General features: G+C 41.9%; 1 protein-coding gene across 1 annotated transcript in view; it reads right to left on the reverse strand.

Moving 5' to 3' along the window:
* Positions 1 to 1,186: 1,186 nt before the first annotated feature.
* CAPN1 (calpain 1) overlaps positions 1,187 to 16,690 on the reverse strand; it is a 65,432-nt gene continuing 49,928 nt past the window's right edge. Inside the window, exons 13-22 of the mRNA XM_075837182.1 lie at positions 15,815 to 16,026; positions 13,892 to 13,931; positions 7,994 to 8,059; positions 7,419 to 7,476; positions 6,617 to 6,681; positions 5,775 to 5,843; positions 5,593 to 5,671; positions 5,394 to 5,510; positions 3,120 to 3,178; positions 1,187 to 2,050 (exon numbers count right to left, since the gene is read on the reverse strand). Of these exons, the coding sequence (XP_075693297.1) occupies positions 2,024 to 2,050; positions 3,120 to 3,178; positions 5,394 to 5,510; positions 5,593 to 5,671; positions 5,775 to 5,843; positions 6,617 to 6,681; positions 7,419 to 7,476; positions 7,994 to 8,059; positions 13,892 to 13,931; positions 15,815 to 16,026 (792 nt within the window). The 3' untranslated portion in view covers positions 1,187 to 2,023. The remainder of the gene's footprint in view (positions 2,051 to 3,119; positions 3,179 to 5,393; positions 5,511 to 5,592; positions 5,672 to 5,774; positions 5,844 to 6,616; positions 6,682 to 7,418; positions 7,477 to 7,993; positions 8,060 to 13,891; positions 13,932 to 15,814; positions 16,027 to 16,690) is intronic.

The following is a 16,690-nucleotide window of genomic DNA, read 5'->3' on the forward strand; positions in this document are numbered from 1 at the left end:
CATTAACAGTCATTAGACTTTAAAGACATGTTCCTCTGCCATAGTAATGGCCAACCTACTAGTTGTTTTTGCTTATTCCATCTACAATACCATGGGCCGTTCAAGAATGGCTATAGAGTCACTACACAGCCACATTAGAAGTCACCTGTTACAGGCAGATTTAAAACAAAGCGTAGAATACTGAAGAATGTGATAACCATGCAGAAAACTGTAATCTAAAGGTGGTATTACACAAGCCCAAGATATTCGCCCATGTTAACCCACCCTAACACGCGCCGATCGACAATACAGCTTATTGCTCGATGCTTGTCTGCTAGTTTGCCCAGCGCTTGCTCGTTCATCGTCCGAATATCGCCGTTTACACAGGGCAATTATCAGAATTGATCATTTGTACGAACACTCGTTCACCTGATCAATGTTGATAGTGTTAGACGATGTTCACACAGGGCAGATACGCTGCGTAAAAGTACACAACATAGCCGTCCTGGAACCCACAGGGAATTCCGGAAGAAAAACCGTAACAGAATGTCTATTGTGGAAATAAACTGAAAAAACAACTTATACTTACTCCAATCTTTGTAGTCACGGCGACGCATCTCTCTGTTGTCTGTGCAGCCAGACTTCCTGGGATGACGTTTCATCCCATGTGACCACTGCAGTCTGTGATTGCCTGCAGCAATCACATGAGATGAAGCGTCATTCCAGTAGGCAGGCCTGGATATAGAAGCACAGACAAAGGGGAAAGTATAAGTTGTTTTTTTTTGTGAGTTGCGATTCTTGCGTCAGGATTGCAGCATTTCAGCCGCAAAAAAACACATTTGCTATTTGTTGCAGGTTTTACTTCCCCATTGAACTCAATGGGGAAAACCCGCAAAAGAAAAGCAGCTCCTTATTTTCAAGGAGCCATTCCAAAACTGTTAAGATAAGTGCCAAAGAGGCTAAGAGGTTTGGTTCGAAAGCAAGGAGCGATCGCAGCAGCTTCTGTACTCAACAAAAGATTTTTCCTGCTCATATCCAGCCTTCTCTATTTATTTATTTATTCATTATTTATAAAGTCATATGATAGCTATATTGTTTAAACATCATAATATTGGCTAAAAACTTCGGAAGATTTGTTTTTAGTTATATAAAAGCCTGTATTGTATAAGTAATGCAATATTCTATATACAGTTCATGAGTATTGCTATTTTCTTACAGAATACTAATCTTTATTTTGGCTTTTAAAACAAGACAGAGAGAAACTTGTGTAACATAAGACATCTGACTACAGGCAAGACTGTGGTGTCCACCCTGTGGCTTTCCTGCTACCACTCCCAGCATGCCCTGACAGCTGGATGATGAACTTTTGAAACAGAGCAATGGTCACCAACCTGTGGCTCTTCAGCTTAGGCAGAGGTCCCCAACGTTTTGTATCTTGTGAGCCACAATCAACCCTGAATGATGGTCGGGAGTGACTTGGTAATATAGGAGAGGCTTATTAGATGTGGAGAAACAATATCTGCAAGCCCAGGGAACTACAGGTTCATATCCCTTAATCAAAGGCTGGCTGAAGTGAAGAAAGTGGCATAAGCGGTACTTCATGTTTTGAGCACTACATCCAAAATAAAATAGGTATTATAGCATCCAAGTTGACACTTTTTCAGAGGTTAGAATATATCTGAAATATTGTCAATGTAGATGTTTCACCATAGCCAGTAGGTATGATCATGCGTCAGGACTACTATAGTGAGCCACACAGCTTGGGGTCGCGAGCCACATGTAGCTTCTGAGCCACTGGTTGGGGAACACTGCTCTAAGATCTCTCTCAACTGTAAATTTGGAGGAAGAGGGTGCAGGAGAATGCTGGAGATATACATAGAAAGGATAGAGAGAGGCCATACAGGAACATATTCAGGAGAGAGATGACGGAGATGCAGGTCCTCATTTTATTGCTTTGGCACAGGGGCAGCGAGTGAAAAGGCACTTGCAGTGGATTACAGGACAGGAGCGTTCGGGATCCAGCCCATGCAGGATGAGGACTTCATTATGCAAACATTGTCATCTGGAGCCACTGCAATGGTATAATATAAATATTAGGAAGCATACAAACACCAGCCATTCCAAATGGTTATGTAAAAAAGTGGCTTACTATGTATGTAGGTATACAGACAGGCGTGGGCCTCAATCAAACAAATAGCAATATAGTCAACCAAAGCTGTCCATTTACATCTATCGTTATTTTGCTACAATGTAATTTTTTTTTCTATAAAAGCGGTTCCTTTCTGTGTAGTAAAATAAAAAACTTTGTGGATGAAGATCCTATAATGCAGAGATGAATTGAAGCAGCCAAACGAGCAGAACAACGTATTTCTGACCTTCCCATTCATCTCTTGGAGAAGGGCAGGTCATGCATGTCCTGCTCTCTAGCCAGGAACAGGGATTTGGAGCCTCTTGTTTTTTGGAACAGTGGCGTACCAGAGGTCGGACCACCGCCTAACTTACTTTTATAACCTTTTTTCTAATTCATGGGTTATAATAAATATAAAAAAGGGGTGGTTGTTTGACTGCATATATTTAGGCTAAGTGGGTGACACTGCTGGGTCCTCACCCACTAGAACTGTATAGAAGAACGGATGATGCATATTGATAGGCCAGACAGTAAAAATGGTTTCCTATTTAATTTGGTGGCCTAGATAGAAGATGGCAGGGAAGTTTAGGGAACATTTTGTCTCCCTATTTTTAACATGAGCATTTTCTTTCGTTATAATGCTTTGTACATATTATTCTGTATTCATATCTAGTAATTTACCATTTTGGTCTGTGCCAATGTATCTATATCTCCATGAAATTGTAGGCATTTGGAAATTTTTCTCACTATGTCACCATAGTTTGTTAATTTATACGTTTATATTGTTATTTTTATGTAATCCCCTTGTAATGGGTCAATGGAAAACTGCAACTATCTTCTTGCTAACTGTATGCATTACTATTTGAACCCAATAAAAAGAAGTGGTTTTTTTTAAATTGTGATCGAAATAAAATATTTACACTAAACTAGCATTATGTTAGAGTATGAAGTGTAGATCCAGTAAAAAGCTTAAACCATCCCTCTCGCTTTAGGGTGAAGTTTAAGGGCTTACCGAGAAAAGGGTGAAGTTGATGACACCGTCTTTATCGGTGTCCATCCCCTGGAAGAATCCTAAAGGAGAAGAAAATACAATGTTTTCCAGCTAAGACATTGCTTATAATATGAAGTGAGAAAATGAAGGCAGCATACACAAGGCAATCATCTTTTAGATTTAATTGTATAAAAATCTGAATGTTCTCCCATAATAGGGCTTAACCATTTCATGCCCTGTGCGGAAATAGTATAAAAAAAGTAATAAAAGTCAATCAATAAGTTCTATGTATCCCAAAATGGTGCCAATAAAAAACAAGAACAAAAACAAGCCCTCATCGCACTACGTCGGTGGAAAAATAAAAAAGTTAAGCCTCCCAGAATCCTTTGAAATGTTATTTTTTTCTGTTATAAAACAATGTTTTTATTGTGCAAAATTTCTAAAGAATAAAAAAAAAGACATATTTAGAAGGGCCACAATTGTAACGACCTGTAGAATAACATCTTCTAATACATTATTACCAAGGTGCATGGTATAAATAAAAAACACAAGCAACTGTGTCGGTATTGCTGTTTTTTCACCTCAGCCAACCGAAAAATTAACAGATGTTAAACAATAAATTATATTTACCCCAAAATAGTGCCACTGAAAAATACAACTTGTCCAGCAAAAAGCAAGCCCTTATACAGCTACATCAATGGGGAGGGGAAAAAAAGTCTGTGTCCTAAAGACCCAAAATAGTCGGCTTCCTTAAAGCGATCTTCCAGTCAAAAGTAAAAATGTGACTATACATTGCAAATGTATAGTCTACATACCTGGTACCCTCCTCCTGAACAATCCTGCAGCCGTTCCTACATTTGGGTCCCCCCGTTTTTATCTTCCAAAAATTGACACTAGTCTCAGACTTTCCTATGCAGAGCGGTCTTAAAAAGTCTGAGACATGCCTTCCCCCCTCCACTGCCCTCCCATGGACCAGTCTGTAGCGACTGAGGCTGTAGTGGCCATTTTGGGAAAATGAAAACGGGAACTGAAACACGAGAACATGAGCAGGATCATTCAGGATGAGAACACCAGGTATGTTGTCTCTATATTTTCAAGGTATAGTAAAACTTTAACCTCTTACAGAGACCCTCTAGTCAAAAGTAAAAGAGGACTACACAAAGTGACAAAAAGTAATGTTATAAAAATTATTTCCTATAATATCATTAGCTGTACAGCAGATTTCCCTCAGTATTACAGGACAGAGCTTTTACTTTAATTTCAGCCAAATTCTGCTGAGATTCAGATACCAACTGTGAGGGGGGGGGGGGGGCTGATTCTATACAGCATCTGAATGGCTAAATTGAACCTTGTGCTTAGATCTGGCCAGGATTAGGCATGAGCAAATCAATTCACCTGTTTTGTAGATTCTCTGGTCCATAGAATACAATGGGAAAATAGACTCCCCTATTTTTCTCACAAATTTGCCAAAAACAAATCTCAAAGCTGGTGAAATAATTACCAATGCTTCATACCGGCTAACAAATCACCAAAACGAAAATCATCAGGCTAGCAGCCTGAACTTTACTTCATACAGAATATTGTAATTTATCAGCCATGTAGGATTTTCCTGTGTATTGTGCAACACAGCTAGGGTATGACACAGCTGCTTGTAAAGCGTTAATCTGCTCGGAGAAGGAAGAAACAGCTGCTAGTAATGGGTTAATCTGAGTGTCTCACTAACATACACACAGAACCAGAAGCCACTGAGGAGAAAGCTGTGACAGAAGTTACCTGTTGTTGCTTCTTCTTCTTCTTCTCCTCCCCCTTCTGCTACATAGCACACTTAAATTATGTCGGTCCGGGTGCAGTCTTAAGAGTCATTCATGTCAAAACGACAGATCTGCATTACAGTAATAGATGCCTAGACCAGGCCAAGGCATCAATTGATCTAAGATTTGTGGTTTTAACGTATGGCGTTGTCGTCCAAGATAACAACTGTTACAGATCAATTATGAACGACAAGTCGTACCAAAAATGGGCGTCTGAAATCACGAATGTGTGACCAATTTTAAGCCGGTTTCACACTGGCCTAATACGGTTTGCATTTCAGCTTCTGTATGATGACTGGAACAACAGTCATAGGAGGAATCTTTTTACACAAATGTTTCTAGAGTGGTATGTAAACCTGGACGGAGATACTGCATCTGATAAACACATGTTTTTTTCATGCAATGTTTTTATACTTGAAGTTAATATCTGGAAACTGAGCACCACAGCACGAAAGGTGGAGCCTTGAAACAAGTGTTCACTTACTAAACATGGTCTCCAGCCGGATGAGACAACACACAAAGCTATCAAAATCCACTGCCAGGTCGGGCTCTGCATATCTGGTGATGATGAGCTGGTGAAGGGAATTGCTGAGTTTGAAACCTAAAATATAAAAATAATTTACTATAGAAGAACGGTTTATTTATCATACCAAACTGGGAGTTCAATGGGACATGAAACCAACCTGCAAACTCCACCGCCAGACGCATCTCATAGGCATTCATGCTTCCAGACTTATCCATGTCAAACTTGCGGAACACAGTCTAATAAAAGAAATAAAAGGTGATCAGAACTGTACTTCTTACCCCATAGTGTCCACCATCATGAACTGTGTCTGGTAACGACCTCGGATTCCAAGGATCTTACCAAATATTGTTTGATCTTATTCCACAGGACATTGAACTCCAACATTCCTAGTTTTCCATTTCCATCTTTCTGTGACATAAGAATTAAGGACAACATCTACAACTCTTCAAAATTTCTTACAAATTTTAACCCAAAACTTAAAGTCCTATTACACAGCCCAATATGGGCCGTGAAAACGAGCGGCGATGATCGAGGCATCTCGCTGAGCAGCGATCATTTGCTCCTTTTAAAAGGAGCAATGATCAGTAATGTATGGGGACGAGCGATCGTTACTACAATCGCTTGTCCCCATAAGTTTTTATCATGTCTGCAGAACAGGGAGGTGTGCTGAGGATAACAATAATATTTCTTGCTGCATAAACAATGCAATCAGCCGATGAACGAGCGTTTTCTCGTTCATCGGCTGATCGTTGCCCTGTTTACACAGGGCAATGATCGGGAACGAGCGTTCATATGATCGCTCATTTGTCCCATCATTGGCCCGTGTAAAAGAGCCCTTACAGAAAGACACCTATTAGAGACTCCTTGCTAATGGTTTCAGTTTGTCACCGATCTGGCAGGTTTCTGTTTTTTTGCCAGAATCAATAGCGCAGTAGACTGCGCTATTGATTCCATCTAATAAATGGAAACCTGCCGGAATGGTGACCAACGGAAACCATTAGCAATGTTTCCGTCACCATTGATATCAATGGTGATGCAAACGGAAGCTAGAGTTTCTGTTTCACTTTCCGTTGAGGGGTTCACCCGATGGAAACCTCCAACGGAACCCCTGAACGGAAAGCGAAAGCTGATGTGAACCGGCCCTTATAAAGTAGTTATAGAAGAATCACAATAAAGGATACATCCATAAGGTTCACCATACTGCGACAAGACTCCAAGCTAAACCCTTTAGTGCGAAGGTCTTTATCTGCAATTAAACAAGATAATAATAGTAATATGAATAACTCAAAGGGGTTGTCTAGTTGTATGTAAATAACAAGTAAAGGGGTTTCCCCGGAAAAAGGCTCCTATGGTACATTCATTGCAAATGATATGTCTGGTAAGACTCTGTTCACATCTGTATTGGTCATTTCCATTGTTCTTCTCTGTTATAGAAGCAAAACAACGAAAATGATGGCAGCAATGGATCCGTCACATGACTAACACTGACGGCACCCAACAGAACCAATTAACTTTAGCGGGTTCCGTCGGGTTTCATTAATGGTTTCGGTCATTTTGCTGGACAAGATAGCGCTGCATACAATTTTGTCCCGATTTTTTTTACGGAATCTGCAAAGAAGCCTCTAAAGCATATAGGAACGTGTTGGTCCAAATGACTGTTAGTGGATTCATTCCTTTAACATTAAGATTTAAAGCTTCAAATATGTAAAAAACCCACAATGAGCTTGGGATACGGCACTGTTCCAATGATTCAATGAAATGGAAAGAAGATATTGTACTAGTTTTTATATTTTATTTACAGGGGTTGTCTGAGTTTATAATTAAATATTAACATCTGGCCCCCTAAAAAACAAAAGTCCGAATAACAGTGTGTCTGTACACTCTGGGTGTTTCTAAGCGATATACTATAACCTGAGCACTGTCCATGGTCCTAGGAAATCCATATTCTTCTACCTATTTCTATGCACTGTAATATGTACTTACGTTTGGACATGATTTTGTTTAATATGGCCTGTAGCTCCTGTACACTTATTTCCAAATCCTGTATACGATAAAGAATTATGTATGAGTAATAGCCCCCAATAAATGAACAAATATTACAGGATACAGACTCGCATATAGATGCACACATGATAACAATGAGGAGCAATGGCTTCTATAGAGCTCTTGGTGGGAGAGGGCCTGGCGCTCAACTGCTTCTCCTTTTTCCCAACAGATGGTAAGTGTTTACCTGCAGCTACCACTAGGGGGAGCTCACTGCATAGAGATTTTTACAGCTAGTCATAAGCACTTAGCTCCCCTTAGTGGTGACTTCAGGTAACCAGAGCGTTATCCTCAGTGTGTGATGGGATGCAGTGAATTTAGGACCGTGTATAAAAACTAGACCTCCCACTTTATAAAGTTGTGTTACAGAATTACAGTGGACAAAAACTTTAATAAACAAGAAGTTCATCTGTCAGAGCGCTCGGTGAGGATGAATTCCATGCACACCCCTGTGGAGGAACCTCCTAGATCTATATAATAGTATATAAATTAAAAGAGTTGCATTATAATCATACCGCTCCAGCAAGCTGTTTGAAAAGGTTCCTAAATCCTTCATCAAGTTGATCTTCAGATAAGGTTTCCTTCAAGACAAAATAATAAAAGGTATATTAAACCAATCAAAATACCCAAAGATTAAATATTCACATACAACTAATGCAACTTGTGCTTATCAAAAAGGTGAGGACTATGTAAGTGTGAGCAGTTATATGCAGGGAGGGGGGGGGGGGATCTACAAATACTGAATACAAATTGCAACCCTGCAAGATCCGTCACTAGGCAGAAGATTGGCTAAACTGATAGTGTGTTGAATTAATGTTTCCTCATGTACAGACGTAGAGAAGTTACTTAGAAATGGATTTTTTTAATATTATATTCTTTTATAAACCCAACGTTTTTGAAGGGGAGCTAATAAAACATTTTTATTATGAGATTTTGCAGTCTTTACACTGGCCACTAGATGTCAGCAGATAACTTATGTTTATTACCCAAGATTGTGGGATTCTTAAAGGACCAGTGTTGCGAAAAAATAATTTTTTATATCAATTTGCTTTTAGTGTTTTATTAAAAAATGTTTTATTTGTGTGTTTGTGTTTCACTTTTTTTTATTTTTTAACTTTTTCTGCTCTATGGGGGCTGCCTTTTTTTTCCATCTCTGTATGTGTCGATTAACGACACATACAGACATGGAATACGGCACATACAGCCCCATAGTGAATGCGAACGGGACCCGTTCCATCCACTATGCTGTGCGCCGTCTGTGTGGGAACGGCGCATGCGCCGCTCCCACACAGTCCAAATTGAAAGTCTTCGGCCGAGCGACGACCGGCGCCATTTTCTTGTGGACCGGAAGTCGCGGCCGGACAGTAAGATTACTACTTCCGGTCACGGCTTCCGGACTTGAGTTCTGAAGCAAGCACTTGAAGCGGAGGGAGCAGACGGAGCGGACGGACCGGAGGGAGCGGCGGCAGCAGGAGCAGGTAAGTTATTTCTGTGTATGTACGTGTTTTACTGTGTGTTTACTACTGTATGTAAACCTACTACACTGTGTGTTAGCTCAAAAAATGGCGACACACAGTGTAGGAGGTTTAAACGTTCAATCCCCTCCTTTCTCCTGTAACTAGCCAAGATAAAGGAGGGGGGATTCTGTGAGCTCACTAGAGCGAGTGTGTATTCTCAAATTTTGCAGCATAAAGCAATGTGGTTGCTTTACCACATGCCAATGCTGCAATTTTGGGAATTGCTCCATCTAGTGACCAGCACTGGGAAATGTTATAAATTAGAATCTAATTTATAATTTTCCTGACTCGTGAAAAAATTAAAAAAATTAGAACAATGTTTAATCATTTATACACTAACTGTTTAACTAAAAAAAAAAAAAAAAAAAAATCTAGCGACACATTCCCTTTAATTCCGAAGGTATTTTAAACCTTAAAGAGAACCTTTCACCTCCCCATACATGTGCAGCATGGGGCACTTTACATTTTTTTTCTACCTACCTCCGTTATTTAGATATCGGTGCCGTTATATTTGGCGCCCGATATTTAAATAACCCCCTGAACGGTTAACGGGGCGTGTTACTATGGCTTTGACACTGTCCAATCAGATATGGACAGTGCCACAGCAGGAGAGAGAGTGTGCGATTGCAGTCTTTAAACCCTGTGCTACGGACAGAGCTGTGGAGAGGCGTGCACGCTCTCATCTCTTCAGCTCTTGTGAGAGATCAGTCTTGTACTTTGTCTGCCGAACTTGGCGCGTCTTGCCTATGGACAGTCTAAGCGCTCCCCAGTTACACTGTCCGCAGCAGTGACACGCCCCCTTGCCTGTTCGGGTGAAAAGAATGCAATCGCACACTCTCTCTCCTGCTGTGGCACTGTCCATATCGGATTGGATGAAGAGTGTTATGAGAGGCATATTCATCCAACAGGGTTCCAGACTGAAAAAGAAGAGGGCCTTTAAAATGCAGCAGCTGCTAACTCGTATTCAGACACTAGAGTCCAATCATAAACAGTCCCAACAACCTCATACATTAGCAGAATTATTAGAGGCTAGGAATTCGTTGAGAAGTTTGATGGATCAGGCTCATGCATCTTTCAGAGATCGTACTAGGCGCTTTTATTACGAACTCTCCAATAAATGTGGTAGAGCGTTAGCTAGAGCGCTCCACCCACGGGGTCCCACCTCTTTTATTCCATCGATTAAGGTCAGGTTCTGGTGAGCTTAGACATAAACCGGAAGATATTGCACAAACCTTTCGGGAGTACTACAACTCTTTGTACAATCTCAAGGGTCCATTGTCTGACATGTCTCATAGCTATCTTCAAAAGGAAAATTGACCTCTATGTGGCAAAGACATTTTTGCCGGAACTAGAAGTGACAAACTTCATCGCTGAGTGCGGCTTTCTCAGAAACAGAAATACATGGAATCATTAAATATGCCCCGTCGGGCAAGAATCCGGGCCCGGACAGTTTCCCGACGTCTTTTTACAAGGCTTTTCTTCCTCAGCTTCTTCCCTTTATGACTAAGGTAGTCATTTCGGTTACATCCACGATGCCCTTTTCTCCACAAACGCTAACGGCTACCATTACGGTTATTCCTAAACCAGGGAAAGATCACACTGTCTGTGCCAATTATCGTCCGATTTCCCTAATAAATGTGGATGTTAAACACTACTCTAAGACAATTGCGAATCGGTTAGCTCCTCTTCTTCCAAGGATCATTCATTCAGATCAAGCTTGGTTCGTTCTTCGTAGAGTAGCGAGGGACAATACCAATAAAACTCTTCTCTTAATGTCATATGTGAAAAAAAATGTCCATACCCACATGTTTAATATCGATGCGGAGAAAGGTTTCGATCAGGGAACATTGGGTATTTTTGCGTTCGGCCTTAAAACAGATAGGTATTGGTCCGGTAATGTTAGAGAGGATCCTCTCTCTCGATCAGCAACCTACAGCTAGATTTAGGGCCAATGGTATCTTATCCACGTCTTTGCAGATTGCTAATGCAACCAGACAGGGATGCCCTCTGTCCCCACTACTATATGTCATCACAATGGAACATCTGGCGGTGGCTCTTCGTAATTCTCCAGATATCTCAGGGATTAAGATAGGTCGTCAGCACCATAAACTGGCGTTGTATGTGGATGACCTTCACTATTTGTTACTAATCCGGCGATTTCCTTACTTGTGCTCATTCGGGAATTTGAGGAGTTTGGTCAGGTTAGTAACTTCAAGGTGAATTATACAAAGACGGAAGCACTTAACATTTCACTTCCGCAAGCGTCGGCCGATCTCCTACGATTATCCTTCTCCTTTAAATGGCAAGAGACATTATCAAATAGTAGAAAAAACAGAGAAGATCCAGCGATATGTGGTATGAATCGGAAAAACTCAATTTCCACTTTATTCAGATGCAAGCAAACACACCTGCCGTGTGCCATCGCGGATGATCCGGGCGATTATCAACACAGGAGTATCAGACTGGTGAGCTGGAGGTTTCCTCCCATTCCCTTTTCCCTTCATTACCACATCTATCAAATACCTAGGGGTTCAGATTCCTGGTGCTCTGGCTGATTTGTACTCCCTTAATTATCCTCCCTTAATGCAGCTTACGCTCAAAAATTTACAATCTTATGATAGAGCGCAGTTGTCATGGTTTGGTCGTATCAATGCTATCAAAATGGATATTCTTCCTTGGTTTTTGTTTTTATTTCAGGCTATCCCTGTTCTGGTTCCTAGGGCATATTTCAAGACTTAGGAGTCAGCATTTCGTAAGTTTGTCTGGGGCACTTTGAGGCCGCGCATCAGTCTGAGTTCATGGTCTCACCATAAGGAGGAGCTGGACTCCCTGACTTAGGGTTGTATCACCAAGCTGTCATTCTTTAGAGAGTGATAGATTGGTTCCACAATGGCCTTAATAAACAGTGGGTGGGGATTGAGAGGTCTATTCTGGCTCTCTCTCTTCGATCATTGCCGTGGATTCTGCCGGATCATAGACCGTCCCTTTTGACTTTTCCTATTATTACTCATCACTTTCTCACTCTCTGGGACAGATTGATGGTTCGAAAGGGCCTCTCCCATAGACCGGGCTTCTTAGCCCTTTGTTTGATAATCCGGAATTTCCGCCAGCTGTTAACAAACTATGTCAGGTGTTGTCGGATTGGGGGTCACCTTCCTTCCCTATCTGTGCTGCGGGGGACCTGCCCTTGGAGGACTCTCTCCTGGATGGAATATGCCCAATTGACTACCTTCTTGCGTTCGGCCTTGCCGGATGGTTTGAGCATCTCCACGAATACAGCCTTTGAGTCGCTGTTGCTTCAACAAGAGATACCGACTCGTGCGATTTCCACATTGTACAACCTTCTCTTGGAGACCTCTGTTTCTCAGCCACCAGCATATGTTAGCACCTGGGAAAATGAATTAGGCTTTTCCATGCCTTTGTCTGATTGGGATCGGGTTTTCCGCCTGACTAATAAAATGCCTATTGCATGCCATGCCCAGGAGAAAAATTTTAAAATCCTAACTAGGTGGTACCGTTGCCCACAGATTTTGCACAAAATGTACCCTGCAGTTTCTGATGTCTGTTGGCGGTGTGGCGACGAGACTGGAACGATGCTGCACATTTGGTGGTCATGCCCGGTGTTGCAGACTTTTTGGAAAGCAGTTTTTGACATCTATGCATTGATGGACAGTGCTCCTATCATACCTACTCCTCAGTTGGCCCTTTTATCTTTGATTCCTGGTCCCTTGCCGGGCATAAATACAGGCCTCCTCAGACACTTTTTGACTTTGGAACGAACAGTTATTCCTAAATATTGGAAGGCTACTGTTGCACCTAAGATCAGTGAATGGGTTGTGGAAATGGACCTACTATGTCGAATGGAGTCTCTTCTGACGGAGGAAAGAGATTTTTCTGGTAAGGTTCTTTCTCAGTGGAGTGCATGGTCATCCTTAAAATCTGGTCCTCATTTCTCTGATTGGCTGGACTGAATAACACTTCTTGGTGGTGTGGTCGGTCAGGGCCGGATACGGTTGTGACTTTCATCGTGGATGGGGATGGACTGTTCTCACCTTGGTCTACGTCTTCCTTTTCTTTGGATTTAAGCTACTCCTTATATGGTACTACCCGCTCTACTCCTAGTACTCAAGTGTATACCTCTTCCCCCTCTCTTCCCTTGATTGTTTTGTCTTTTCCTTTTTGTGGTCTTCTTTTTGTCTTGTCTCTTCTTTTACCTGCTATGTGACTTGAGAGTCACTGCTGTAACTCGCTTCCTGTCAAGATTATGTGATTTAACAATCTTGGGTTGGAAGTTATACCTCATAAGACATGTGCCTGACTTTATATCTATATATTGTATGGGACAGCTGTCTCTTGGTAACAAGGTTACTGTTATGTGAAAGCTTTCCTTTTTCATTTTCTTGACATGACTGTTTTCAGAAGTATTCATTTGCTTTGTTTCCTTTTGTAGTTATAAACTTTACAATAAAAATCTATATTATGAAAAAAAAAAAAAAAAAAAAAACAGGGCAAAAGTGTCCATAGCCTTTAAGGTTAATTTTTTTTCTAATTAACTATATTATACAGTTTTATACACTACAGTTGCATATGATGAAATAACAAATTCCACAATAGAGGATACCCCGTTAAAGGAGGATGGTATATATATGTTCCAGGAATTACTTTATATTTCCTTCCCTATCAATTCAGGCCACTCCAGTCAGTCTTTTAAATTCAGAGCTTTGTGATAGTTCCTAAGAGGTGATAGACTAAGGAATTTTACTGTATTCACCATAGTCACTAGCAGCTATGCACTCTGGTGACTATAATCCTGGATGAAAGATGGCATAACAGGTATTTAGGTGACAGATCAGGCATATTGGAGTCAAGTTAATTCTGAAATAATTTCCTACTAACCTCAGAAGGCAAGTTAGCAGTGATTGGATCATCCATTTCCCTGAAAAAGAAAGAATATATCAGAATATGAGGCATGTGTGGGTTTGGTTCATAAGACAGGTGCTACACTTTCTATCTCTAAGCCCTAAGCCGGGATTCACACGACCGGGTCCCGCCCAAGCCCGAGTGTCGGCCGGTAAAATCGTCCATTTTGCCCGGCCGGTAAGTTTTGCATTCGTTCCGGGCCGGGCAGATCTGGACAGTGACATCAGCGGCAACTCATGAAGTGGAATCCCCATGTGTTCGGGGATTCCGCTTCAGGAGTTTCCCCTGATGTCACTGCCCAGATATGGACAGACATCAAGCGCTCTGTCCAGGAGCGGAATCCCCGAAAACATGGGGATTCCGCTCCTTCAAGGAGCTAAAGTGGGGCTAGCACATAGCAGAGCAGGGAGCTACCTCACTGCTCTGCTATAGTGGCGTCGCTACAGTAGTAGCAGCCGCAGCAGCTGCTAGCGGCGCCATGGAAGGGGTCACCGGGCCAGGGCGCTTTTAAAACAAGCAGGGGAAGGGAGCCAGCGCAGCGCTCCCTCCACCTGCTGTACACCCCGGCCTTGCCACACAGTGTACAGCATACAGCCATTCGTCCGAATGGCATCAACTCCTCCTCCTCACATGCACTCTGCGCTGTGAGGAGGAGGAGATAAAGCGCAAGCCACGGAAAACCCGGCCATCACTCGGGACACATTCTGGTGATGGCCGTGTATTACCCGGCCCCATAGACTTCTATGGGAGCCAGGCGGCCGAGTACCCGGCCAAAAATAGAGCATGTCCTATTTTTTGACGGCCGGTTTTCCCGGCCGTCAAAAAATCGGTCGTGTGAATAGCCCCATTAGGGGTCTATTATTCCTAATGCAGCCGGGTGCCGGCCGATTTATGAACGGCCGGCACCCGGCCGGGAAACCCGGTCGTGTGAATGAGGCCTAATGCACACGACCGTGTGTGCAGCCAGAGACCGGTCCGTGATCCGTAGGAAGATAGGAGATGTTCTATCTTTCCAAGGATCGGAGAGTCTCGTCCGTGATTTACCCACAAAAGTCAATGGGTCCGTGAAAACTATCGGGTGCCACTAAGATGCCGTGAAAACCGGCCCGAGTGGCACTCGATCGTGTGCAGGGGGATTTAGGAAGACCATAGATTGTGGTGCCTTGACAGTAGGGCCCTTCAACTAACAGGACAGGGAAGGTTCAGGTTAATGCATGTACATTTTATACAGCAGTCTGCATGGCCTAATTCTCACCCAATTGTTGAATCAGGTTGAAAATTAGGGCTAGTTTTAGTCCCTGGTTTCTTAAATCTGCTTATATATGTTTTGCTTCTTTATGTTAGAAGTGTTTTCCAACAATAAACATCGATGGCATACGGATTAGTTATGCCAACAAAGTCTGACTCGGGTGGTTCAACCACTGGGGCTCACAATCTATTTATTTATCGCAGATATAACAGTAGGGAGACTTTCATATGTTTTTTCAATGTGTGTTGGAGTACCTGGAGGAAACATCCAAAAACAAAAAAGAGAAAAAACAAGCTCCATGGCTGTTCAGTATGAGAAAAATATGGCTGCTTCCTTCAAGAAACAGCGCCACACCTGTCCACAGGATATGACTAGTACTGCAGCTCAGCTGTATTGAAGTGAATGGGGCTGAGCGGCAATACTAGACACAACCCATGGAGAGATGTGGCACTGCTTTTGGTAGTAAGTAGACATGTTTTTTCTAATCCTGTACAACACCTTTAAACTCAGGAACTCAGAGTTGCAAAGCTACAGCACTAAATAAAGGGCAATCATATCCAGTTCTTGAAATTGCCTTTATGTCTCTTTTAGTCAGGTCTACGTTATCCAGTTTATTTCATTAAAATGACTCGATTTTCTCTAACACTTACACTGTCCCATGTCGATTTTCTGAAAAGACTCTCAGGACGAAATCTCCCTCCACATTGGGTTCAAAGGTGGAAGGCACCACTAAGTATTCTCCCGGTGGCAGCTTGTTTCGCGTGCTGACTTCTCGAAGGTTAATGAACTGCTCAGAGCGTGCACGTGATGAGTTTGATAGGAAGAAATCCCGTTTAAGGTGCACAGCTGACTGTCCCAGGAACTAGTGAAGTTTCAGTGAACATGTTACTTTAAAGAGGTAAAAAAAGAACAAATATACAGAAATACAAAACATTGCATGCACTAAAAATACCATGGAGAAGGGAAGGTACTTGCAGAGAATGCACTCAAGAACGGGTCATTTGTCTTCTCGGCGTACCGAAACCATAATTTTTTTTATATTTGCATCAACGCAGCATTATGTGGTCTTGTTTTTTTGTAGGACAAGTTGTAGTTTGTACACATAACACTGTGGGGTTCATATAGGTTAGTGTAAATAGTTGTAGCCCAAAGGATCATTTGGCTATTAGCTATCTTCCCTAGAACTCATCATAAACCATTCTCACTTGACCAAATGTGAATGTTATTTATATGGACAATGGAAGATAAGGGTCTACCAAAGCTACTGAAACAAAGGGATAAATGGGTTCAAACCAAGCGTGTTCAATCGCTGTTTCTTCCAGCAGGAGATGTCAGACGACAGTTAAGTTGACCACATAGACACAAAATTGTTGGTGGTTTTCATGTGTATGGCAAATTAAAGTGAACCTGTCACATATGAAATGCTATTCAATCTATGGGAAACATGCTGTAAAGCAGGAGGAGCTCAGTAGACGGATATTTAGTTTTGAGAGGAAAGATTGTGTATAACTTGTATTTAATTTATA

This window comes from Rhinoderma darwinii, chromosome 9 (genome assembly GCF_050947455.1).
Source record: "Rhinoderma darwinii isolate aRhiDar2 chromosome 9, aRhiDar2.hap1, whole genome shotgun sequence".
In the NCBI taxonomy this organism is placed as follows: Eukaryota; Metazoa; Chordata; class Amphibia; order Anura; family Rhinodermatidae; genus Rhinoderma; species Rhinoderma darwinii.